The sequence below is a fragment of the Lepisma saccharinum genome, chromosome 10, assembly GCF_977018435.1.
Source record: "Lepisma saccharinum chromosome 10, izLepSacc3.1, whole genome shotgun sequence".
NCBI classification, from domain to species: domain Eukaryota; kingdom Metazoa; phylum Arthropoda; class Insecta; order Zygentoma; family Lepismatidae; genus Lepisma; species Lepisma saccharinum.
Window position 1 is genome coordinate 14291115 of NC_139238.1, and position 27229 is coordinate 14318343.

Below are 27229 nucleotides of genomic sequence, written 5' to 3' on the forward strand. Positions count from 1 at the left end.
GATTTTACATTTTCCCGCATTATATATTCAATCTTGATGGTCCCAATATAGCAAAATGTTATAAAATTTTCCTCGATTTTACATATTCTCGCATTTTAAGTTTTTTTGGCTTGGTCCCCTGAAAAACATATTATCGAGGTTCCACTGTATAGCATATTTAGACAAAATGGAAATGACATTGTGTTTTTATTAAACAACCATGTATTGGGTTGGCCCATAAGTTCTGGCGTTTTTTTTTAAGTGAAAATTTTGAGTGAAAAATAAAATGTGTTGGCAATGAATTTTATGTTATTTGATAGAGAATTATGTGCTCTACAAAATAGTGTGTTTAGTTTTTTATGCTGATATAGTTTTTGTTCTTTTCAGGTCATTAAAATGGAGTGTCAAGTCGACAAAAAAGAGCATTTTCGACACCTTCTGCTTTTTGTGTTTAATCGAGGTGCCAAAGCCACATAAGCTGCTCGAGAGATTTGTGAAGTGTACGTCGAAGCAGCGATGCCTCATAGGATGGCTCAAAATTGGTTTAAGCGATTCAAAGACGGCAATTTCGAACTCAAAGACATGCATCGCACCGGATGCTCCATTCAGTTCGATGAGGAGCGACCGAATCAGCTTATTCACGAAGATCCACACCAAATGACAAGGGAATTGGCAGATATAATGGAATTCTCCCACAGTACCATAGAGCGTCACCTTCACTCGATGGGAAAGGTTCAAAAGTTGGGCGCATGGGTTCCGCATGCTTTGAACAACAACAGCAAAAATCAAGGAGCCACGATCTCCGCCGGTTTGCTTGCCCGTCATCGGTCAACTCATGGACACAAGCAGCGATTCCTCTACCGAAATGTTACCGGCAAGGCATCGCTTCTTCACGTTACACTTCACAAATCTCTCCAGCAGCTTCTGTGGCTTTGGCACCTCGATTAAACGCAAAAGGCAGAAGGTGTCGAAAATGCTCTTTTTTGCTGACTTGACACTCCATTTTAATGGCCTGAAAAGTACAAAAAGTATATCAGCATAACAAAAATAAACACACTATTTTGTAGAGCACATAATTCTCTATCGAATAACATAAAACGCATTGCCAACACATTTTATTTTTCATGCAAAATTTTCACTTAAAAAAAATGCCAGGACTTATGGGGCAACCCAATATATTGAAAGCAATTAAATATTTGGCATCTAACTAAACTTAACAGCACAACAACCCTCTAAGGGCAAGGGCCTGACAGAGAAGCTTTTTCATTGGGTGATGCGTGGTCAGAGCATCTAGTCCCATCCAAGTAGCTCCCCAGTTGTCCTCACGAGACTGGGTCAATGCTGAAATTTTGAGGGCTCCCATCAACAATCGTACCTAGGGCTGCTTGCACCATGGGTGAGAGCACTAACTATTTGGCTACATAGAAGATCTAAAAATATTGACATCAGAATCTGTTAAAAAATTATTGGCAAGTACAACAGAACTAGTTGTGGCCGCGGTGGGTTAGACCATGCTCAAGTTACCGGGTTCAATCCCCGGCCGGTTCAAATCCGGGAACTTTTCTAACGTTGAAAGCGGCTCTGGCACCCACCCAGCGTCGAATGACATGGGTACCTGGGGGGTAAAGGCGGTCAGGGGCGTGATGCTGATCACATCACCCACACTCACGACCGGATCAAGAAAGTGTGGGGTGTTACCCCCACACCCCCTATACGCCTTCATGGCATGGTGCTAAGCACAGGGGAGCACTTTACCTTTACATTTTCAACAGAACTAGTAAATTTCCTGTTACACCACATTTCTACTTTATAACAAAATCATGATATTGTTTCAAAAATTAAAAAGAATACTGGAGGTTGTAATTTTCCTGCTTTGTTATATCACTAGTATCTTTCCTGTGATAAAATTGTTGCCTCCTATACCTAATAAGTAGAAGCATGCATATTTGAGGACTAAAAGTGGTAAACGTTGTAAGTTCCAAAAGCTTTGGTAAATCGCATCCTTCCGCACATCAGCCTGTAAGAACGTTCACACTATTGACCTCTTTACACTCCGTTTGAACTACTTAGAGGGCTACAAGCCACTTTTCACATTTATCACATTATAAAGCATGGCACACTTCACAGTTTAACGTGGAAAACTGCATTTGAATTATTGTGGCACTTACAGCGTTTACCAATTTTAGTCTTCATTTCTTTTTTGACAAAACATGAATTGTAAAATAACACATTTTTCATGTTTCTGAAGAGTATAAGGTGCATTTTCCCAACATGTTTAGTCATGAAATGATGTGAAATAGACTGTTTAACACTAAATTTAGAGTTTATTTTCCTACACAATACTTTATGAAACTCCCAAGAGTTATGCAAATCACTGAAAATTGAATAATTATGTTGAAAATATTTGAGAAGTGAAAATGGACTCCTTTATACATACCCTGACTACATAAATGTGCTATTAGAAGGGAAAATTTCATTTTGTGTAATAGGTATAGATTTTAAATCAAATTTAAGGTAATATTCACACTGCAGTGCCTTTTTATATATGTTTTTTGATCTCCAAATATGCTATTTTTGTGTTGAAATCTTTATCTTTTGTTCACCATAAATATGTGGCTCTACATAATAAGATGGTGAGACAGCAGTATGTGTAATCAAGAACTATTACCTCATTTAAATACTTCAATCTGTACACATAAATATAAATGTTATATTTTCAAAATACTTCATGATGCAGTATTTCCTTTACAGATCATAGAAACCAAACCATCTACAAAACCAGAGAATGGATGCTACATCTGGGGCCTTTTCGTAGAGGGTGCGAGGTGGAGTTCTGAAAAAGGCTTGCTTGCCGAGTCTCATCCTAAGGAACTTTTTACAGGCAAGAACACAAAAGTTACCATGTATTCACTTGCTTTCACATTTCTGTGAAAGCAGCTAATTGCATTTATTGTTTTACAGGATGCCTCTATAAAAGTTGTGATTAGATTGTAGTCCAATCATTATACGATTCTACCAGAAACAAATTATCTTCAAGGGGGGATTTGCCTGTGAACAGTATTAATGCCCAGCAGGATAACAAGAACCAACAATTGTCCATGCTGTGCTTTGGCGGTCATTTTTTTCATTTTTCAGTTGCATCTCGCAAACTGTCGAAAAATGTTTCAACAAACGTTGAAGAAGACTAAATTATACACTTTAATCGTTATCATTATGTATGAATAGAATGATTGCAGAGCTCGAGGCATGAGATAAATAGTATAATTTGCAATTTGCAAACACATATGGATCCTCATAGAGGGTTATACCAACTGCAGATCCACGCACCCCAGCCTCGTTAGCGTGGGAAAGAAGTTGACATTTGTGTGTTCACAGAGGGGTCACCCCTTCCACCTTCAAGTAACTCCTGCCAAAGCACTGGGGTATTTTGAATTATACGCATATCGCCCCCTTCCCAAGGTTCACAAAATTACCCAAAGAGGGGAAATTCGCCCTCATCTCCCTTTAAATACCACCCTGGGTTTCTATACTTATTTTTAAGACAATGGAAAACCAAATCACATCACACAAATATGTTATATAATCCTTCATAGCCCTTTTCACTAGTTCTTGTTAAGGTTCGAATGGACCTTTGGCAGCCATCAGGGCGAATTTTTTCAAATTTTTCTCTCAGTAACCGATGTAATATTCCAAAATATGAAAAATTACGTATGCTTAGAATTCCTTCTAGAGCATTAACGTGAATTTTCATGTAGTTTGCTTTAACTGTTATCTAGATATTATCAATATTTTAATAGACTTACGTAATCGCGAAACTTTTGAGAATATCTACATAACAGCAAAATTAAAATTCACGTCAATGCTCTAGAACGAATTCTAAACATATGTAATTTATCGAATGAAGAGGAAAATTTGAAAAAAATCACCCTTACGGCTGCCAAAGGTTCATTCGAGCCTTAAGTAAGCCAAGTAATTTGGACCTTTTCTTGTCAATCTCTTAATGATATGGAAATATAGATTTTATAATAGTGCATTTTATATTAAAAAATTTTTGTATTATAAGCAAAATAATAAAAAAGACACTGGCACTTCTAGCAATATATTTTTTAAGTTTGTTTACAAAGTAATAGACATACATAGACATGATATGTACAAAAACTTCAAACCTTCACAGAACCCCCTGGGTTAAAGCACCACTGCTTTAGACAGAAGCATGGCGTAGACAGGTGAGATAGCTTGTGTGCACTTTTCCATATGCATGGGTGGTTCAATGAAGGATTCCCCTTGTCTATTTCCACATGCGCCAGATACATGATATTTTGGGTGAAGTATGATGCACATGTGTGTAGTAAAACTGGAAAATTGCAGCTCTGACTCTTATCTAGTTTTTCTGTCACAAAGATGAATGTTAAATTAAGATTTGGCACACACAGGAGATGTACTATGTACCTCTACCAACCGAGCTACATATGTTTTACCTGTGTGGAATCATCTCTGTCAGTGCTACCGCAATGGGATCTCTTGCCACTGGAACACCTCAAATTCTTAATGTAATGTACATCTCTACGCTGGGATGAACCAGGCAACATCGATGTCTACAGTGTTCCAAAGGCAACAGATCCCGTTGCGGTAGCACTGACAGATGATTCCACACGGGTAAAACAGCGACAGTGAAAAATCAGGTGAAGTCAGGCTGGCTAGGTACCTCAGTTGGTAGAGGAATGGCATGCTGCCAGAGATTCGGGTTTGAGTCCTGGTCAAGCCTGCATTTTTCGCTGAAATTTCTACAAAGCTAAATTTGCATGGAAAGATTGGAGTCCTAGCTGTACTCCATTAACTGCCTTGAAGAGGAAATCTCCAAACGAAATCCACGAAGCTGCATCCTAGGACATTGTGAAACACTCAAGATATTTTGGATATGGTCAGGCACTGATACAATCTTAACCCATTCCGGGATGTATTCATTAAGTCATTGATGACAGAAAATTGGAAGAATAAGTCTTGAATCATGCAAGATCTCTGGATATATGCACATAAAGTGCTCCTACTGGTTACAATTAGTGTGGGCTAAGTAGAAAGAATCGGGCATGACGCTCTCCACTTATGGAAGTGGTGTACCCGATGTATTCCCAGATTAGTTGTATTTACGTTATTTAGCATTGCTTTTCTGCCACATTTGGCTAATCATGGCGAGGATAAGCAAACGATGAGATGAAACTGATATAAGAGAACATCCATGTCCAGGCCAGGCTTAAGGCTCCGCTGGACCGTTGCCATACAAACGGTGTTTGAAAATTTCTCTCCTTTCAAAAAACCACCATGATATTCCAAATAATGAAAAATTACATCTGCTTACAATTCTTTGAAGAGCATTTACATGAATCTTTGTGTAGTTTTCTTTCGCTGTTATCTAGGTATTTGCTATAGTTTTGTGGCTAACTAAGCCTACTTTGCATTACAGCTAGAATTTGGAACATCGTAATGGTTTTTTAAAGAGGAGTTTTTGGAAGCTCCTTTGCTGGCATCAGTCAAAAGTCCAGCAGAGCCTTAAGTGGACTTTCGATCCCGCCACCGAAGTTCCTGGGTTTGAATCCTGACCTGAACATGGGTGTTCTCATCCATCGATGGGGAAAATGTGTAACATGCACGTGAGAGAAAGAGGAGAGAGAAAAGCTTGTGCCATCAATCATCAAGGTTGAAGCTCCCCAAGTACGTCAGGGTGATTATTGAACCACCCGTGTACATTGATGGTCCCACACCGTGGCCGTATGGCCTAAGGTGTGATACTTTGGGCTTGAGCTACGGGACACGTGCAGGTTCGAGTCTCCTGGAAGAAGCGTAACAACTTTTCTCTCGAGATTTCAGCCTATGTATGGGACCAGTGGCCACCCAGAAATCCTGAGCAAATTGGAGAGCTACGAATGAGAAGCGTAACCCATTCATGTAAACCGACTGGGGGTTCATCATGCTGACCACACATCACCCCATAACCATGTGGATGATCTTCCACATTGGGTGAGTGAGTAGGATGAGGTGGGATTGAGGCCGGCAGTCGGTAGATAGGCTCGGGGCTTAAATGGGCTGTTGTGCCATGGGTTACTGTTCTCATACATTATACATAATATGGACTTTGTGATGCCAAGAATGTAGCTTATGGATGCCCCTATCTAGCTACTGACCTGTTTAACACCCCAACAAGGCAAATGCATGTGATTTTGGAACATACCTTGAGACATCACATGTAGTAAGTACCCTCTGATAATTAGTCATAGCTGTTATAATAAATTTTACAAGAAAATAATATATGTGATTTTTCATTTTTTTTAGAGATGCCCATAATATGGCTCATTCCTGAACCGAATCGCACTGTTCCCACCACTGGCATTTACATTTGCCCAGTTTATAAGACGCTGACTCGTGCAGGTACCCTGTCCACTACTGGACATTCTACCAACTACGTTGTGGCAATTGAAGTTCCAAGTGACAAACCACAGCGACACTGGATTAAGAGAGGTGTGGCATTACTCTGCGCCCTCAATTTCTGAGTTTGAAGTGTTTGAGTTGTTATTGTTTCAATAAATTACGTTCGAGTTGAAGTTTATGAATTAGCTGTTTCTCTTACTGGTGTATGTTTTACAGCATAATCTTTCTTTAAACATAGGTAGTTCGGTCAGTTGGTATGGAATCAACCAGTTACCTTGATGTAAGTTACTCACTTTGGTGTTGTTTTTTCCCATTGGATAGTCTATTGTTGAGTTTTTAATTTTTGCAACTGGAAAAAAAACCTCTTGAAACTGCTGGCTGAAACAGTTTTAAATGCTCAAACCTGAAAGCAATTCTAAATGTTGGCTTGTTGTCATTTTAAGGCTTATGCAATTAGCTTTCATTTGAAATGCAACATGACTTTTGTCGAGAAGAAAATAAAAATGTACATGTTACTTATTACAATGAGGTGACTGATGGAGTCACAAAATATGAAACATCCATGTCTTACCCAAATTTCAAACTACAGCTCTTGACTTTGCAGGAGCCATGGAGGAGGGCCCTTCATTCAGTGTGTTATTTGATTTTTGTTATTTAGCATCAGTTTTGACTAATCATCATGATCAGGATGAGTGCTATGATAAAATTGATGAAGGGACACTCACGAAGAAACTCATACCTAAGCTGGGATTCAAACCCGGGATCCTTGGCATCATTGCTCACTGTGCTGATTTTAAGGATAGAATTTTCATGCATGCATTTTTTAAATAAGGGTTATATATGTTCCTGAAATATATAGGCCATATGTAAACAGATTCGGCCACTTCTACACGGTTGAGCATATTTTAACAATTTTTTTCAGTCATAGTCTGCATATTTTTGCTTTCCAAAGTACGAGGTGCATCCAGAAAGTAAGTTTCCCATTTTTTTCCCCGTGAAAGTAAACATAATGAGCCGTGTAAATTGCGCATGCGCAGCAGAGCTAAGACGTATCAATCATATGCCAGGCAGACAGATCCTGCCCGGCGCCAGTAGCGAGGCAGCAGTGGTCCGAAGTGGAAGCTCGTATTCCTTCTCCCGCCACATGCCAGTAGCGAGGCAGCAGTGGTCCGAAATGGAAGCTCGTATTCCTTCTCCCGCCGCATGCGAGGTTCGGTCGGTGATAAGTTCCTGAATGCACAAAGCATTGCGCCAATTGACATTCATCGTCAGCTCTGTGAGGTCTATGGGCCGAACATTATGAGTAAGCAGACGGTGCGTCGCTGGTGTCGGCAGTTTTCGGAAGGTCGTCAAAGTGTCCACGATGAAGAGCGCAGTGGGCATCCGTCCCTCATCACTGATGATCTGGTTGAGCTGGTGCGGCAGCGCATCGTAGAGAACCGTCGCTTCACGATTACGGAGTTGAGTAGCCTTTTTCCGCAGATATTGCGATCCGTGTTGCATGAGATTGTCACGCAGCGCCTGCTGTTCAAAAAATTGTGTGACAGGTGGGTGCCGAAAAACCTGACACCCGAACACAAAATGAAACGTTCAGGAGCAGCACTGACATTCCTGCAATGGTACCATGATGACGGCGATGATTTCCTCGACAGGATCGTCACGGGCGATGAGACGTGGATTTCGCACTTCACCCCGGAAACCAAGCAGCAGTCAATGCATTGGCGGCATAGTGGATCTCCGGTCAAGAAGAAATTCAAACAGACGCTGTCGGTACAGAAAGTGATGTGCACCGTGTTTTGGGACAGGAAGGGCATTTTGCTCATTGACTTCCACCCCAGAGGTGAAACGGTGAACACTGACCATTACTGTGAAACACTAAGGAAATTGCGACGTGCCATTCAAAACAAGAGGCGTGGCATGCTTACTGCAGGTGTTGTGCTCCTCCATGACAATGCTCGTCCACATACGGCTCGGCGCACAGCAGCTGTTTTGACAGAATTTGGCTGGGAGTTGTTTGATCATCCACCTTACAGTCCTGATCTGGCTCCCAGCGATTTTCACGTTTTCTTGCACCTCAAGAAATTCCTGTCCTCCGGTGAGCATTTTGGCAACGACGAAGAGCTGAAGACGTCTGTCACACGCTGGTTCCATTCACAGGCGGCAGAGTTTTACGACAGTGGGATCCAAAAGTTGAAACCACGATACGACAAGTGTCTCAATTCTGGTGGTTGCTATGTTGAAAAATAGCTGAACCTTTGCTGTACCTGTTGCCTAAAATGGTTTCCTGAAACTGTGTTGGTTTTTTTTTTTAAAAAAATAGGGAAACTTACTTTCTTGATGTGCTTCGTATAAAGACATTCTCTATAAACTTACTTATATCCAAAGTGTATTTTGTTCCTTCTTGCATGTAAACGCAAGTTCTTGAAGTTCTTAGAAGCTGGGGAAGAAGTGTGTGCTCTATGAGAGCACGTGGTTTTGATAGTTGGAGCAAAATGGCCACACCAATGTGTTTTCAAATTTCATGTTTTTTACTCGTTATATTTATTCCCACTAAATAGTTTATTCCATGAATTAAGTTGTATTTGAAAACACAATGTATTAATTTAAATTATATATTGTTGTTAGGGCTTTACGTTTATTTAACATATTTTGGTGATTTTTAGTCATAAAAATACTAGCCCTACTAATATTCAGGGTGTCTGATAAGTCGATACCTTTTTTTTTAAAGTTGGTAATCATAATGTAGAAATTATTGTATAATGGTAACTATCACAGGGAATGGAAACTTTATGTTGCAGGTAACTGAACATGACACCAACGCTTAGCACAGAAGAGAGAGCAAGAATTGCTGCAAGGTACAAGGTATGGAAATCGGATTATCTTCTTTCCACCCGAGCATGATTTCTGCAAATTCCATGCAGTGGTCACAGTCCTAGGGAAAGGATTTTCATAGTTTAGCATGTTAGCCTGCTCTCTCTCTCTCTCTCCTGGCCTTTTTAGGGCTTCCTTCAAAAATTTCCACACGTGTGCAACATTCTCTTCACACTGTGACGGTCGCCCAGTATATCTCGCATCCAACACAGAACCTGTTCTCATCAATTTGCTGTAACATTTCTTGATGATTTTGGGATTCTGCATTGCATTTTGACCATTCTCAGCTCTCCACCAATGCTGGACTTGAACTACTGATTTCCATACCTCATACTTTGCAGCAATTCTTGCTCGCTCTTGTGCTAAGCTTTGGTGGCATGTTCAGTTACTTGCAACTAAAATGGTACAGAATTAGTACCATTATACAATTATACAATGGTTCCTACATTATGTATAGTGATGGGTCGTTCGTGAACAAGTTGTTCAAATGTAACAACTCTCTTGTGAGCGGTGAACAACTCATTCACTATAGTCATTTTCACGTTCAGAAGACACAATGGGCTCTTATGGACAATGCTTTTCTTATGGGAATATACGAGCGCGCTTTTGTGAAATTTCTCGATTTACAAATTTAGCTTACGTAAAATCGGTCGGTACCTACAGTTTTGCAGGAAATTTTATAGAGAATACGATGGTGAACACAAAAAACTGGTAACTTGCTTACATATTTTAGATAAATTAAAAACTCAAATTTTCTGTGAAAACAAAACTTTTGCATTGTTTCATTCCTAACGTTGAAACATGCCGTAAAATTGAAGCATTCATTATGAAAAAAATTGACACTGTTTTTTAATTGTCATAGGTGATGGTGGTGCTCATAATTTATCAATACTTTAAAGCATATTTGCATTAAAAACTATTCAAATAAAGTATGTGGAGATTTTTTATATTCGTCGCTGGCCATTTTTTGTTCTGTAATTCCAAGTAAAAACTTCCAGCGACAAAGTTGTGGAGAAAATAATGAAATTATTTTTTATAACCACTCAAAGGTTCCCAGAAATATTACTTCCATGCATTTGGAGTTTCTTTTTAACCTGAACCACGCACGAAGGAGACGTTGTCTGGCCATCTTGAGCCGACTCACCGCAGCATTCCAGCTAATCACCACCAAGTTTTGGAGTTATTTTATTTCCATTCAGTAAAAATATTAACTTCATGCAGTTTGTTATAATAGAATTACAATTACTTAAATTTAATAACTGACAATTATTTCCAATGCTGCTGTTCTGAGCAACATTAGTGCTGTCGCAAATACACGTTTTTGTTTACATTACTGTGGACATTAATACTGAAATGATCACCTTTCAGTTTCCAACATACACAAATTCATAGACACCATATTAACCCTTGAAAGGTTTTCCAACACGAGACAAAATATGGGGTTTCAAGAAAAAAATATGGCATGCCTTGCTGGAGTCATTGACGTCTAATCAGTTCATGTGGGACATAACGCATGTGTTTGTTTGGGTTGCAACTTGAATCTAACCCATGTGCCAGGTTCCCCTTACTTGAATGAGAGATCTGCTTTGGTCTGTTTCGAATTTCTTCCTCTCTCAAAAAAGTGTTTTCAGTTGTATGAGCGCTCGGTGTTTTTTTACTTTTTTAAGTGATTTCTGAAGTGTCATTGTTATAGACAACGTGTCTTTATTTCGTGAATTACACTCGCGCTTGTAGTGATCGCAATGGATCGTAGGAAAAAGGGTAAGATAATTAAAAGTGTCGAGAGAACAGCAGTCTTACGTGTGTTTGCCTACTTGAAGGAAAAGAACCCCGGACGTAGCCAATCGTTTATTGTTAGTGAACTTTCCAAAGCGACTGGTGTCAGTAAAAGCACCTTCTTTACATTAAGAAAGGAAAGTGGCAAAGGACCAGTCACTACACCGCGAAAAAGACAAGGTGGGCTTGAATATAAAACCAGCAGGGAAGTGAAGTATAATGACTTCGTACGTAGTGCTATAGGGTGGAAATTTCACACATTTCTGTTTCAAAATGCTCCCCCTACAATTAGGGCCATAATGAAGGAAGTTAACGATGACAATGATTTGCTTAATTTCATTTATTCAACGTTTTACCATTTGGTAAAAGAAATGGGGTTCGAATTCGAAAAGCGAGGAAATAAAGCACTAATGATTGAAAGAAACGATATTATATTCTGGCGACATTCATATTTACGGAAAATGAGACAATTTAGGAATCTAATGGGAAAATGACATGCTAATGAACTGTAACGTTCACAGTATAATATTAATAATTACATATAATTATCATTATATATACAAAATATGTAACACCTTCATTGTGAAGGAAGCTCATTATTTCCCGGCGACATGAGCTATTAACGTTGTATTGGCAACACTGTGTGGTTTCTCCATAAGCGCCGTTGTGTCTTCTGAACGTGAAAACGACTTTAGAAATGAACGGCACGTTCAAAGACTCATATGTGTGCTATGACTGCTTCCCGCCAAGCAAATATTTCCTTCTTTCTCTTCCACGTATTTTGCGGCATGGACAGTGGGCGTATGCTTCAGAGTCTTTTTGAAAGAGGACAAGACGATGCATCTGTGGTGGTGGTGGTAGCGGAGAAGGCAAGGGGGAGGGGGGTTCCTCTGTTTCTTTTCCAGAGTTGTAAGCGAGGCTTGGGCTGAAACGTGCCATCTACGATGAGAGGGGAGGGAGTCACAGCACACTTTCATGACTCTTTGAACGACTGAGAGGAGAAGGTGCCATGACTCTCTGAACGAATCAAGGAGTCACGCTCGCGAGCATGCTCTTCCGTGAGCAGAGCGCGCACAGTTGATGAAACGATACGACACACATACACTGTGTAGAATCACACACATCTTACGTTCATTAGAGAAAGTCTGGCATAAAAAAGGCGGGCGACACCATTAATAGCATGTCACTCAAACCAAGAATATATCAAGCTGCCCAGAAAAAAAAAATCCTTAAAAGGAATAAACAAAGAAAATGCACAATGGACTTTGCACAGTGTTGTCTTTCTGCTTTTGTCGATCCTTCCTGTCTTGGGTTCGATCCCTGGTGGGGTCACCTTGCGCATTAGATCACACTTTGAAATGTAGCTTCAGTCCCGATTAGAGTTTCTGAGGATAAAAGGGAATTAAAACAAATTATGACTGACAGAAGCACTTTCATGCTACAGTCACAAACACGTCTGGGTTGTAATGATAACATTAAATGTTAATGAGGTTGTTACAAGCCAGAACTGTCAGTAACTGTATGTGTTAAGATGTTTTTCTACGAAAGCAACATTAAAAAAAATACACACGTATAATGTGGTCCGCTTTGTAGAAATTCGATCATACATTATAATATTGGCAGAAACCTATATTGAATGACTGTAAAACTACAAACAGCTACGTGGGATGGACATGGACAATGTTCAAGAGCGATATAAATGTTAAACACAGCTGTTAAATCATCTGCGGAGAGGGAGGAGTGCTGCTGCTGGCGAGACTGCCGCCGTGCCTTTTGCAAGAGAGCTCGCGACTCGTGAACGAACGATGAGGGAGGAGAAAAGTTGCTAAGGCAAGCGAGTCGTTAAGGTGCTCCATGACTCTTCGTGCAGTCTCGAGAGTCGTGAACGAACGGCGGGAGAAGAGTCGTGGTGCTGTGCTGTGACTCTTCGAGCTGCTAGGAGAGTCGTGAATGAACGAATGATGGGGAAAGAGTTGTGGGACTGTGCTGTGACTCTTCGTGCTGTTGAAAGAGTCGTGAATGTGCAATGCTCGTGGAAATGCAACCATGTGCCTCAGCGCAGATCTGCGAGTGCATTTTGTCGACTCGCTTTCTCAAATTTGCTGCGATATTAAAACCAGTGATCGAATGTAAAAAAAGGAAGAATATGTAGATGCACGTTGTTGCTAACAAAAGGTTAACATAAATATATAGCATTTTTGTGCATGCTATCGTACTGCATAATTTGCATTATCTGCAGCATAAAATGCAAACTGAAACAAGATACATATACAGACAATCTCACTCATGAGACAGAGTAACACAAGTATGTGCAATAAATTTTGTTTGCGTGTGTGTGTTTACTGTTTACACATATATGTATATCCAAACACACAGAACTTGTATTTTTGTTATTTTATGCCGCTTTTCTTCAAATTTTAAGTAATCGCGACGATGAAGAGGATGCGTGATGATATAGAAGAAGGGACACTCGTAAAGAATATCCTTGCCCAGACTGGGACTAGAAACCAGGAACTTCGGTGGCAAGATCAAATGTTGATTACTTCAAACTCTTGGCCATCTAGTCGGCTACACATGTGCACACACATACACACAAATGCAATACAATTTATTGATCTTGAAGGAACAGAGGCTGATACGTTCCGTTGTGTTGATTTATTTTTTGAAATACAATTATCTGCTTCAACACCACTTCCTAACCTCCCCACGTATCTCTCCTCAGGCATGTGCTTCGAGATAAAGAAGCTTGATGACTCTTCTCGGTGAGCGAGCACTCATGAGTACTCACACAAATGAACGGCATCACCAATTATGTATTACAAAAAATAGGTATTAACTTATCAGACACCCTGTATATATGCTTGGAATTTAAAGTTTATTCCGATTATATTTTGTTTCTGCCTTGTGTGTATCTGTCCTACTCATATGTCAAGATGTGGTGAAATTATGTTAATGGATTTCATGTTATGTTCCACAGCAGAGTACTTTTTTCCGCTAAAAGGCAGCAGAATAACTTTCATGATGGACAACGAATTTAGTAAAACAAGACATATTTATATGATTGCAAAATGCTTTTGTCAGTATGTTCTGCAAGTGTATGTAAACCAGTGGTGAATAAACCACATACCCAATGGTAGCATACCCAACTCGTGTCTGGATGGTGGGTGTATGTCTTCTAGCTTCAGATACTTTTTGAACATTCGTAGTGCTGAAACGACGCACAGACAAAAAATGTTACTGAGAAAAGTTGTTTGTTTTCATGTCCTTTATACCTTTCTGTGGTCCCCGGGTACCATTTAAATGACACCCTCTATAGCACTCCACATGGTGTTCCTTGTGATGACAACAATTCATATGTTAATAAGCCAACAATTTGATATTTGAACCTGAGTGTGCATAGAAAGAGTTTAGTATCTTTGTAGGTATTTTGTATTTACTACACAAGTACAATTATTGATAATTTTAAAAAACAGGTCCCAGGTTCGAATCCCAGCCCAGGCATGGGTGTTCTTTGTGATCTCATCCTTGCAATTAAAAGAATAGCAAAGTACAATAAACAAAATCAACGAGTTAATAATTTTAAATATTTCTTATCAACATATTACACTGTTTTTTTTCTTGTATGTATGCATTGCTTGCTTTATATAATTATTTCTCTTGTAGTCTATGGTTATTACAAGCAAAAAAAACAGTTTTTCGTTGCAACGTTTTAGGAGAACACATGCTCCTTTCATCAGACAATTTTTTAAAAAAATTTAAAACATTTAAAAACAAATAATAATCAGACATTCATTTTTAAACTTTTTAAATGTGTTAAATTTTTAAAAAAAATTGATGAAGGGAGAGTGTGTTCTCCTGAAACGACACAACAAAAACATGTGCTCTTTTGCTTGTAATAACCGCAGACTACAAGAGATATAATATTTTACTGTGTTTCTTTGCTTATTTAACAGAAAGCACTGCATTTTTGTAAATTAGGTCAATATTTAAAATATAAATGATCCAAGTCCAATATGGTAAATATTTTAGACATAGTTATCTTCCTAGTGTATGTGTAACCATAGCCATTTGTTATTAAATACAGCAGAACCAAGTTCTACAATTAATATTGATGGTCTTAACATAGCAAAATTTTCCTCGATATTACATGTTCCCATATTGTAAGTTTTTTCAGCTTCGTTTCATGAAAAACGTAAAATCGAGGTTCCACTAATGTAAAAAAAATATACTTTTTATTTGTTTTAGTTTTAAACATAAATACATGGGATCTTTCAGAATAACTTTTATTTCTATGAGTAGATCAAGCCAAGACTATGATTAAATGGAACTTCAGTTTGTGTACCACAGTTGCTAATAACCCTTAGACACTGCGGTGAATTTCCATAGTTAAGCCCTCAACACAGAGCGTTCTCAAGCAGGAACTTGGAAATTCACCAATATATATATATTTTTTTTATCATCATCATCTATCTTGGAAACTACGAACACTAGTGTTGTTTTGTTCAGCAAAGATTAGGCTACAACACTATAGTCCAAAACTCCTAATTTTCCTTTACCAAATTACAAGAAGAAAGTTTTAGAAAAATCTTATTTCTTTTTACAAAATTTGAATTTCATCGGGCTCCCATGCAAGCAATGCCAGGATGTGAAGTTTGAAACCATATCTGGGCATTGCAAGAATTGCTACTGACATACGTCAAGTCTCACATGACACTCAAAACATGTACATATCTCCCAACATTACCCGATACACAGGTTCTTCCCAAAGTCGCACAACACTCCTTGTGACATGGGTGTCACAACCGGCCTCTAGGGGTTAAACAATGGTCATCTGTCTAGTATGTAATAGAAAGTTCGATGTGTTTTTTCAGTGGAAACACTTTGAGAGTTTAGAAACTGCTCCAAATGCTAATAAGCACCATGTTCTAAAAAGTGGTCATATGTGACACCCCCACACTGTACATGATGGGAGTGTAACATGCAGTTTAGAAAGTAAAATTATACCACAAATCGGTTCGAGCTTGTTTATTTCTAACCAAGCAACATTCTGGAAGATACTTCTGCTATCTTTATTTCTCACACATGTGAGAGAAAACATTGTTATAACTAACTTTTCATAGTTTCAAAAATTAAGAACACTACATGCAAAACATTTCTTTTTTTAAAACAAAAAAGTACTATCATTCACATAATGATTGTATTGTTTCTCCTCAGCCCTTCAAGGCAATTTTTACATTATTTAAAATTATGCACATACTTAGATAACATAGTACAAATGGTAATGAACAATTTTTTTTTCAAACTGACAAATGAATAAACATATTGTACATAAAAATTATTGTAACATGCTCCCTTGGCCTAAAATATAAATCAATCTTCTACTTTCAATTACAATAGACTATAACATAGTCACTAGCAGTGCTAACATCTTCATTACAAAAATGAAATAGCAAATGGGAAGAATGATGACGTAACTCCTACATTGAAAGAAATGGGGGGAAAAGGACATAAAATAGTAATAATGCATAGCATACTACAAAGCTGCTAGACTAGGCAGTGGAGACCTTAAAACAACGTGAAAGAGCTATTTAAAAAAAATGAATTAAACATTCACTAGTGATAAGTGTCATTGTCATATTAACTTGAATAAATCCTAACAGATTCACCCAATAATTGTACTGTGCAGTTGAAGCAAACCTGAAATATGAACGAAAGCATAATTATTACTATTCACCCTTATTGTGACAAAACATTTTAGGGAAGATTTAAGATTTATTACTTTAACTGTTCATCCACAGTTAACGGACACACTGGCATTTCTAAAAGACAACCTAAAACATGAGGCACAGAGAGAAATGTCCCGGAAACAATTTTCAAAAATTCCCGAGGCTTATTACTTCCTACATCATAGCACATGATAAGTCTTTTACTAATATAATCATCATAGATTGATACATTACCTACTTCTACGTAGATCTGAGAAAAACATGAAAACATTTGAATGCTTGCTTTAAAACTTTCACTTGGAAGTAGTTCTGCAGGTGGCACTTTCACCACCCTAAAATGATAGTTCATTTGTTTATAAAAATTAGTAATCAATGCCAAAATGTTGTCGTATTCCTGCATCATTGCATCAAAGCCACTCTCGCATGCAATGAATACATCGATACATGTTCCTTGAGCAGAACCGAACAGCCCGTATCTTTCTGCGTCCAAATCCTTGTTGTTGAAGTGTCTAGGGATGTACTTCCTACCTACATTGAACAGTTTGATTGGTAGAAGGGATTTCACGCTCTGCTTTGTAAAAAATGCACAAAAGGGGATGAGGGAGGAGCTGCCCACAAGATGCAACCTGCCATCCTTATTAATTACTTCTGCCTCATCTGTTGTACCGATAAGAAACGTGCTCAATGGATCACGATGCAAAAATCTGCAACCTTCAACGACGACACTGCGAGCAAAATCAGGGTTTGAAACCTGGAGGAAATTGGCAGCGCGGAGGAATTTTGCAAGGTTGTTAGCGATATTTAATTCCCACAAGGCTGATTTTCCTTTCAAATAGAAGAATGAAGGACTGTACAGCGATGCTTCGAGCAGCTTTTGCTTTTGTCCTATGGCAACATGACTCTCTGTCTGTGTTGATGCAGACTTTTGTTTGAACTCGCACACAACCTCCGCTTCAGATGGTGTATCTGGATGCAACTTATTCGGGAGAAGCAGACTTTCAATGACAACTTTTTCATCCAAACTCCATAACGACTTTGTCAGTGCCTTCAAATCATCTTTAATCATCCTTGATGACAACTTCATCTGCTCTATGTCATTCTTCGTACTTTCCTCATCACCAGACCTCAGCAGAGTTTTTATCATCTCTGTCAATTCATTTTGTCTTTCCTCCAGTTTTACCTTTGTCTCAACAATAGATTTTCTATATTCCCACAATTCCTTCAACTTCTGCGCATCCAATTTCAAATTCCGTAGCTTAATATTTGTCGTGAGATCGTCCATGTTACTAAACCAAGTTGCAAAGTCCAAATATGGATTAACCACTGAAAATGTGTCCTTCGCCTTGTCGCCAGTAACATACAAGGCTGATCCATAGCAGCACTTTTGACTACCAAATGAACGACAGGTTTTACATAAACTTAACAACTGAAAGCATTTAGAACTTATTGTTCGTAACATTTTGGAATTCTTGTAGTTCAAGTCACTGAAATTAAATGCTTAAGGAGCAATATATATAGTTTCTATGACTTTGCACTCATTTGAACATCACCTTCTTCATCTTCCACAACGTCTTCTGGTTTCTTACGAGGTTGAGTTTCAATTAATCTCTTCTTTGGAGCCACATAATTACCCATACCTGCTGCCCGAAGTGATTCTTCTATGGAGTAAGGTTCCAATTCTAACGCTTTCATACGTCTTTTATGACCCTTCGTCTTGAAATGCCCTTCCATTGCATTGTTGTCAATGAAGTACCTCCTAAAATAAGAAGAAAAATGTATAAGTAACTCACAACATGGTAAAACTATGTAGAAATTCCAGCGAAAAATGCAGACTCGAGCAGAATATATATCCAAATCTATGCACATGTCTCTGGCATACCATGATACTGCTCTGCCAACCGAGTCGGCCAAAGAGAATTTGGTAAGGTAAAAACTGTGACATCGAAAAATCAGGTGAAAGCAGGTGGCACAGTATGCCAGGGACTCTTGCATTTCCTGTGTGTGCCAAATCATAATGGTAAAACTATGTTTTAATAGTTTTATAACTATAAGTTGGTATCTAGAGCAGAGTCAACAGTCAAGGGTAGCATTTACCAATAGTCTGGAAACAGCAGCAAAGTAGAAGCATCAATAAGCTGAGGTAGTCATGGAAAGAAATACTTCCCCCTTTAGCCTACTGGTATAAAGGCTCTATGGGGAAAGTATTTTTGTCCACGACTGTACACATATGCCAGAGTTAGGGTGTCTACAATTTCATAAAAATAAATTCCTAGGTTTTCCAGAGCGGACCAGGTCAACTGGGCAATTACATATGTGCAAGGTAACTATACTTTAGCCAAGCAGTCACACTTAGAATCACACAAAAACAAGTCCCAGAATATTCACACAATTGATTGATTTCAAATTTTTTGGATGCTTCGGTGCATATGGCCATTTTGCACCCTTCTATGTATGCAGCGAAATGCCCTGATGTAAAAATGTTACCATAAAATTATTTTTTTTTTAAAAAAAGGGGGTCGAAAGAGCCCCTCGAGAAAGATTAAAAATAAAAATGCAAGTTGTGTATGTCACTTTACAACACATTAAACAAAAAGGTAAGGATAGACGAAAAACTTTCGCAGAAACAATGTAAAAGGCCTGGGCTTCTCAAAAAGCTAAAAACTCTTGAAAGAGGAAACTGAACAGTATTTGGGTAGGGAAGCAAGTGAGCTTTTATGTGACACTTTCTACCGATTAACAAAGGAGTATTTTCCTAAAAATTACAATTACAAAAAAAAAAACTTTGTAGATAATAATATATTACCCAGATAACTATCTACCAATCTCAAAAATTACAAAAAGAAAGTGGTAAATAATTAATCACTGAAGTAGATTCTACCTACAAAATTCCAAACCTTGCCCCTTTTCCTACAATATTCCTCCTCTAACTGCCAGTAGGGTGTATCAAACTATAGCTTGTCCACAAATCAATGTGTAACTTCTCTTTTTGTAGTAAATTTAATCCTGGGTGCTACATGAACATGTGCATTTCGAGAAGAAGATTGCAGCTATTGATGTTACAAAATCTTCACTGTAGCCCCGTTTAAATACTAATGTATGTGTACATAAGAATATTTTTTTGTGCATTAAAAGCCAAATTTGAACAGATTGGACCTACAGTTTAAAATGGAATGGATCAGGAATTCCACCTGGGATCCATTGATTACAAGGAGACGGATGCTACTACTACACCATCAAAAAGGCTCTCGTTTCAAAGTCATGGAACATATTAAACCTGTGTTATACTTACGCACAATGAAGACAGTAAAATTGCGCATTTCCTGGCTTCTCTAGATCAACTTCTTGATTCATTAACTTTTCTGCATTCTTAGGATTTAGATCCTCATCAATCTTGAAAAAAAAAGAAGCAAAAATCAGGTGATTCAAATATGTTCAACAAACATAAATGATGTCTGTATATACATAAGAATATAGAATATAATGAAAGGCGTACCTGTGGCAGATAAAGATCCAAGCTTTTACCTTACAAATATCTTGACCAGGTTGTGATTACTTAATTCTGAACTAATGAATACAAACACAAATTTACTATATTGCTCAATTTCCATCCATATCTGTGAGCATATATACAGACAGACATGGTGATTACTTATTGCATGTTTTGTGAAGAATGATTTTTTTCATTTTAGAACAGCCATTCATTTATTATCCTCATGTACACAATATGGACTAATGCTGCAATCTATGAAATACTGTACATGTGTAGCAAAGGAGTTTGGTCCTTGAGACTTCTCATCACATAATTGGCTGTTGTGTGGGTGTTCAAATATTTGAACATTCTGGACAAGTGGAATGTATATATCACTGCAATAACATACCTAAATGCTTTTGTAATTAGGTTAGGCTGGTCAGGTTTACGGCTCTTAGCATTCCCAAACTGTCCATAGAAACACACAGGAGTTGACTCAAGATTGTATCCAGTACAAAACCACTTCGATCCACACATGAAATGGACTGTAGATTGGGTAACAGCTAAGAAGAATTATAGAAAGCTGGGGTAAAAAACATTATGTCCTGTGCCTTTTTTACCAACTGTAGCATAACTGGCTGAAAATTAGAGCCAAAATTGATACTTGCATTTGAACAAAACAAAGTTAAGGGGAACTTTTTTTCTAGCAGCAAATTAAATGTAATATCAGAGCTCGTTTTTTTCCTTATAAAGAGGAAACGCATACAATCAATGTTTTTAGTAGAAAATATTTGATCTCTGTTACTTGTTTTCTTTCTTTAAAAATGCTAGTCTTTCATTTTTTTCCAATGTTGAGTCCCAATATTTCTTAGCTGAGTTCTCAAATGTATTGCAACTGGCTGCAAAGGCAAAAAACTACTGATGCATATGGGTAATAACAAAAATCATTTTCTTTAAAACTACAAACAAGCAAGTTAATTTTATTGGAATTACACATGCATTGATGCTTCCAGTATTCTAAAACAATTCTAAATGCTCCAATAAAATTGTAGAGGTTGCAGTGGTTTGGTCGGTAGGGTGTCCGACTTCCACACAGGAGACCTAGGTTTGATTTCAGAGGTGGGTGATCCAAGGTCAAAATTTTTTCTGCCATGTCCCCACGTAAAGTGGATCACCCTGCCTCAAATCAATGGGTGTCTGGGGACAACCCTGGGGGGAAAGGTGACCAGAGCATGGTGCTGATCACATCACCTCCAAAATGGCCAAGATAGAGAATGTGTGGGGTCCTACCTGCACATCCCCTAAAATGTGCCTACATGGTATGGTGCTATATGCATGGAAAACTTTGCCTTTACCAATAAAACTGTTGAAAATCATTACACAATCAGAACAGTTGCCGAGATCTTCATGAAATGTTATAAAATGGTGTTTAACATGAAAATAAAAAAAACATAAGCAAGAAACTGATGAAAGATCTTCATTTGTAAGGTTGAAATGTCGTTTGATTTATTGATTTTTTAACCATCACAGGCACATTCTTGTTTCTCTCTTTCTGTGTGTGGTCGCATAGTAAAAAAAAAAGGCCTAGTAACAGCATAAAATACCAGTCTCCCTACAAACTCACTTTTAAACAGTAAGTAAATAATTTGCTGCTCAGGAAAGCTGTGGAAAATCCTTTGCCATTTGATCATGTGCTACATAAATTATATATGCACACATTCATATTTTCTTCCCTAACATGTTTAGCTTTTCCTTGCAGCTCTTGTGGTGATATTCACAATATATGTCACAAATCATGACGATATGCAAATTTATATGACAGAGATTCCCTCTTCAGAGATATTCCTTTTTCTAAGTTGGTTGATGGAGGCAATTAGGTTCAGTGTGTGTGAATCATTTCTAGTGAACTCATGCATTACAGTTCCAATTATCTTAAGAACACCAAATCTCTATGAGGAAGAAGAGGAAGCAAGATTCCTGAAAATTTGAAATCTTACCAGAGCGATCAACCAACCTGATCTACCCATGGAATTTGTTTGACCATCTACAAAAATCTCCACCAAAATGGACAGGTAATTAAAATCCGAGTAACTATAGTGAGACCACAGATAAAAGGACTTGCGCAGAACTGAATTGCGCTCGCTGGTGTGGGGGGAGCCTTAAGCGGGGTCCGAGTCAGTGTTGCCAGGTCTATTGATTTCTCGGGAGATTCCCTTAATATACTGTTGCTATGGAACCACCAAGGGCCTGCTCATCTTACTTGGGCATGGATGGGAAAAATAGAGCGGGAGCATGTGGAACTCCACTCAGCCATGAAAAGTGTTGTTTGAACTGTGAAGTTATGCCAAACGCTTCTCAATTATGCTACGACATATTACTATTTTATTACATAACTATTTTTAGATTGCATTACATTTCTATTTTGGTTATTTTACATCACTGTTGTACCTCCATGGGTAAGTACGACGATAAGGATAAATGAGGAACTGATTCAGTTGGTGTTTTAAATCCACTTTGTGCACAGTAAGGCTAATCGGGACTGGGCCTACAGTTTAAAGTGGGATCTGAACCACTATGTGTCTCAAACAGGTATCAAACTAAGGACATCTTGATTACAAGGCGACGATGCTACCACTGCACCAACGGGGAGGCCCGAAGGAACTGATGAAATGGCATATGAGATGGCACAAACACAATGATACGTTCATGCCTTACTAGGTAGAAAGAATCTCTGTTCAGTTACAAAGGAAACCCTTTCCTTTTCCTTGTAGTTACTTGTAACTTCCATTGGCTTGAAAATAATCAATTTTCAATATAATTAAATAGGAGCATAAACATCCGAAAGGGGCTGCAAGGATGCGCCTTCCTGGATAATGAATGTTAACTACAAAGTTTACATTATTTCAGACATGTAAGTTAATTTCAGTTTCAGTAATTTACATCAAGTAATAATGGGCATGCAGGAACGTGATAATTTCAAACTCAAGTGGTGTTTTTTGAGGGGGGAAACGCTATTGGGATAATATGCCTCGTTTAGTCACCTGGAAAAATAACTTCCTTCCCCTCCCTGAAAAAAAATTGTGGACGCTCAAGATTAGGGAGCAACTGGCTCCCAGAGCCTATGACCATGGCCCACCACCCTCAGAACGTCATTCACTTCCTACTATTAGATCATAAGTTGTCTTTTTTTTAGTAGATCTTCTGCTTTCTCAATGAATAATCTCCAGATTTTTCAATTCTGACCTGGCAATACTGCACCGAAGCACAGAGAATGGTAAGCAAGATGTGCGAATGCTTTTGCCCGAAGGTTCTTTTCCTTGTGGACGATCTATATCCAGGTGGTAAAGCTAGCAATTTTCACCAATTTCAAATTGCACATGTGCATGATTTACAATCTGGCCTGGCCAGCTCCATGAATGTGTGTGATCTTTAGTAGTTGATGTGTATCAAGCTTACATCGGTGTGCATTTATTATCACGTAGGCGGCAAGCACCTTTTTTTCTGCACACCATGGAGTTGTAAAAAGTAGCGCAAGGTGTTCCAATATGAACTGGTGCTGCTAATATGGCACTTGCTAGGTTAGGCAGGCCAGATTTAGGTTTGTTAGCATTAAAATTACTTCCCAACAACTAATCATGTAATTTCTGGTCTTCGGCGCTTTCTGCTATTCTCACTCCCAATGAATACAATAAAACATGATAAAATACAATGTTATGGCAGGATTCAGATAATTACTTTTGCTGGTGAAAATAGCCCCACATGACTTTCTTAATACCTGGTGAGAATAGCCTCACATGCTATTCTCAATACCTATACAGAGTTTGTTACAACCTGTCCTGCTTCCCACGCTAGCTGATCGCTGGCTTTTCTAGCAGAAACCACGTGGCATTGCCGCTGCAGACCGCGTGAACTCCGTGCTGGGGAAAGCCGAAGCCAGGCTGTGAATATAATATGCAGAAATGCACAAATATACAAAATTCCCCTTCCTGAATTTTCCAGCTAAGATGAAACTAAACACAAAAAAATATCACGAGAATAAATTCCATCCTGGATACTTTAAAACACATGCTAATCAGCAACACGCTTACAAAACAAGCTTCTTCATCAAGACACAAACAAAACAAGTGCATTAGACCGCAACGTGGCAAGAGCGTCGCTCTTCGCTGCCCAGCAGAAGACTTTTTCCTAGTTTCTCATGGGCACCAAAACAGTCGAGCAATCGCTAGCACGGGAAACTGGAAATGTTCTAACAAACGCTGTATAGTCACGGCGAACTAAAAACATTTAACAAATAATTGTTCATGTTTACTTCAGAGGCAATTTTAAGCATGTTTACAAACATTGATTAATGTCGTACACAAGGAAGGTTTCTTACATGCTACGAAGGCAACTCAATAAATGGTCACGGTGAGGAAACTGCGCATATAATGTATAAAACGTAATATCATGCCCCCATTTGTTTGGGCACTCATCCTACAAAATACAAGGCTTGTTTCTAAATAGAAGTATGATGAGAATATGTTCCAAGGCTAATTTTTCACTACTCCATTGCAAACAACACTAGTTTAAATAACCATCCAGTATGGTTGCATCCCCACAGGGGGGATTCATGACGTGCCTGCATCATGGGAATTTTTGGGGGGGACAAAATACTATAGCTTAGCTAACAATTCTACATATCTGCACACAAAAATGGGAGATCATTTAGTTTGATTGACTTATTATTGATTTTTAGTTATGATTATTATGTAGTTTTTGACACTTTACTCCTAACCTAACAGACCTAACCTAGTAGGCATACCTCTTCCCCGTGATGGTTTGTGGGGCTATTGTGAATTTTCGGGCTAACCAATGGTTTTTGGGAAATAAGGAACAACAGTAAGTACTCGTTAATGTAAGAAATAGACATTATTTTCATTAGAAATTCATTATTTCACCTAAAGAAATGTTCCGCAATGCAGAATAGTACATTAGCAATGTAAAAAATTGCAAAATAAATCATTGATAGGTGTCTCCAGTATAGTAAAGTAGTACCCAGTTTTTCAACCTACGTGTGGGTGATCGCGTCAATAGTGTTGAAACGAAACACCACCTCACAATGAGTGTCATAAGAATAATTATAAACAGATTACGTTCGTGTATGGCTGATCATTGGTTAATACCTACCTTACTTCCATCCTGCGAGTTCCGATATTTTAAAAGTGGTGCAAAATGAGGAAATTATCAATATGTTTGCTGCAACAACTTTGCAACATCAGAAGATATTATCATTTATGTAAACTGTTATTAGCCTACAATCAATGTCAAAGTAATATACAATATGCATGTAAATATCTATATTATAAACAATACCTAAAGTAAACATATTGCTTAAATATGTTTGTATTATATTGTTCCGCAAATTTTGTCTGACCAAATTAATTTGAGTAAATAATTCAGCATAAAGGAGGGAAGATGTTCTACCTTTCTGGGGGGGGGGTCTTGGGCCTTGGGGGGGAATGCACATCCCTGGGTTGCATTAACCATATTCATGTAAGAACAAATTATACCTAAATAATTTTAGTGTTCTGGGTCTGTAGCCATCACAAAACACGTGTGAGGCTTATGGCATGTACGTAAACAATTGATTGGAACACCACTAAGATTTTATCCTCGCTTCACTGGATCGTTCCTATATCACTCGCCAAATTTCTGCAGGCTTGAAATTTATGGAAGTGAAATAAAAACGGCCAACTAGTATTTCTTTACCAAGAACGTTCTAATTAATTTAGGCTCGTCGAAGCTGGGCTTAACAATTTCCCCAAGGCCTTAAAAATCACTTCCACGGGCAATTTCAAAATCGGATAAGTTCCCTCAATACAGTAATTACAAATATTTACCCAGAGTACTAAAGTTCATTCCATGCATATTCAAAATTTCTATTTACCTCGTCTAAATCTTTTGTCTTGTTTCTTGTCCTCGCTCTTTTTTTCAAACGCTTATCACGGGTATGACCTCTCCTCCTTTTTTTTGCCATCGCATGTACTTACTGAAAGAAAATATAAAGTTGAAGCTAAAAAATAATATGAACCAACCACAAAAGCGTCTTTTCTATCATAAGTTTTCAATTTGCGCACGTGTTTCTCTGGAGAACACAGATTACATATAATCCTTGCGGCTGCGGGATGGAAAACACATCATTGCACACAATCAAGATGGAACCCCTGTACTGGAGCACCATCTACGGTACAAATCATAAACTACAAAAAATGAAATCCACAACGCCGGAAGCTCGTTCCGAGCTTACAATAAACCTTCTTCTACAATAATACAGTCTAATATTTCAAACACATGTTTTACAATGAAAGATATTTACTTTCCCGGTCAAATTAAATCATTAATAACTCTTACATAATTTCCAAACAATAACATTATTCTTCAGTATCGCCCAACGAACTCGCCCTCTACGGTTGCTAACACTTACATGGTTGCCGCCATTTTGACGAGTTGCGTTGGTGTTGTGTTTCGCGAGTGAAATGAGTGTGGCAGACATTGAAGTGCATTTTTGAGTGGTAAAAATATCATTCCTTGTAAAAATGCTTGCATATCTACCGCCATAGGGTGCTTCAGTTCGTAAACGTGATTTAATTACAACAGTGTGACGTAAGGTGTTCTGCGCATTATCGAAACAAGGATAGAAGTGCAACGTCAAGAAAGCACAGGGAGTGGGATGCGAGTCAACCCTACTTGTGCGGGAGTCGAACAATACCCCTCGTCGTTTGGTCCTAACTGATATATTTTCCTTGGTGATTCTTCTCCTCCCGATGACCGCGTCACGCGTATCGGACTGCTCAATGGATAAATGCATCGTTGCTACACGTGTAGTTGTGTAAACAACAAGAAATTGAGCTATCATGGCTAAAATCCTCAACAAGGATCCAGTCACATACCAAAGGGAACGTGATAGTTTTACAAGGGAACTTCAGCACTTCCATGAAACCCGTGG

At 38.4% G+C, this 27229-nt stretch overlaps 4 protein-coding genes across 14 annotated transcripts in view; 2 read left to right on the forward strand and 2 right to left on the reverse strand.

The window, feature by feature from the left end:
• LOC145994472 (dynein axonemal heavy chain 1-like) overlaps positions 1-2910 on the forward strand; it is a 1132367-nt gene extending 1129457 nt beyond the window's left edge. The window contains exon 66 of the mRNA XM_083130607.1: positions 2731-2910. Within this exon, the coding sequence (XP_082986733.1) occupies positions 2731-2910 (180 nt within the window). The remainder of the gene's footprint in view (positions 1-2730) is intronic.
• A 13149-nt stretch (positions 2911-16059) lies between these two features.
• Positions 16060-18234, reverse strand: LOC145993779 (serine--tRNA synthetase-like protein Slimp). Its single transcript, XM_083129568.1, has one exon. The coding sequence runs from the start codon at positions 18232-18234 to the stop codon at positions 16825-16827; it is 1410 nt and encodes a 469-aa protein (XP_082985694.1). The 3' UTR covers positions 16060-16824.
• A 62-nt stretch (positions 18235-18296) lies between these two features.
• On the reverse strand, positions 18297-26835 carry LOC145993780 (zinc finger protein 593 homolog). 4 transcript variants are annotated; one of them, XM_083129572.1, is made up of 4 exons: positions 26708-26835; positions 26171-26272; positions 20065-20165; positions 18297-18531 (listed from the first exon to the last, which is right to left on the reverse strand). In XM_083129572.1, the coding sequence occupies exons 2-4, from the start codon at positions 26258-26260 to the stop codon at positions 18297-18299; spliced, it is 426 nt and encodes a 141-aa protein (XP_082985698.1). In that variant the 5' UTR covers positions 26261-26272; positions 26708-26835. The 4 variants fall into 4 exon arrangements, with proteins under 4 accessions (XP_082985698.1, XP_082985697.1, XP_082985699.1 ...); XM_083129571.1 differs by having other exon boundaries at positions 26635-26717; XM_083129573.1 differs by lacking the exon at positions 26171-26272 and having other exon boundaries at positions 26635-26721.
• Positions 26751-27229, forward strand: part of Bap170 (Brahma associated protein 170kD) — a 138591-nt gene continuing 138112 nt past the window's right edge. For 7 of the 8 annotated variants that reach the window (XM_083129559.1, XM_083129562.1, XM_083129563.1 and 4 more), the window contains exon 1: positions 26752-27229. In XM_083129559.1, coding sequence (XP_082985685.1) covers positions 27138-27229 — 92 coding nt within the window. In that variant the 5' untranslated portion in view covers positions 26752-27137. The other variant, XM_083129565.1, reaches the window with a different exon arrangement.

Coding starts and splice junctions, on each gene's coding strand:
- LOC145993780 (XM_083129572.1), bottom strand. CDS start 26,260: ATGGCAAAAAAAAGGAGGAGAGGTCATACCCGTGATAAGCGTTTGAAA. Junction 20,166..26,170: donor AGACAAAAGATTTAGACGAG/GTAAATAGAAAT, acceptor TTTTTTTTCAAG/ATTGATGAGGATCTAAATCC. Junction 18,532..20,064: donor TTTTACTGTCTTCATTGTGC/GTAAGTATAACA, acceptor TTCTTATTTTAG/GAGGTACTTCATTGACAACA.
- LOC145993779 (XM_083129568.1), bottom strand. CDS start 18,234: ATGTTACGAACAATAAGTTCTAAATGCTTTCAGTTGTTAAGTTTATGT.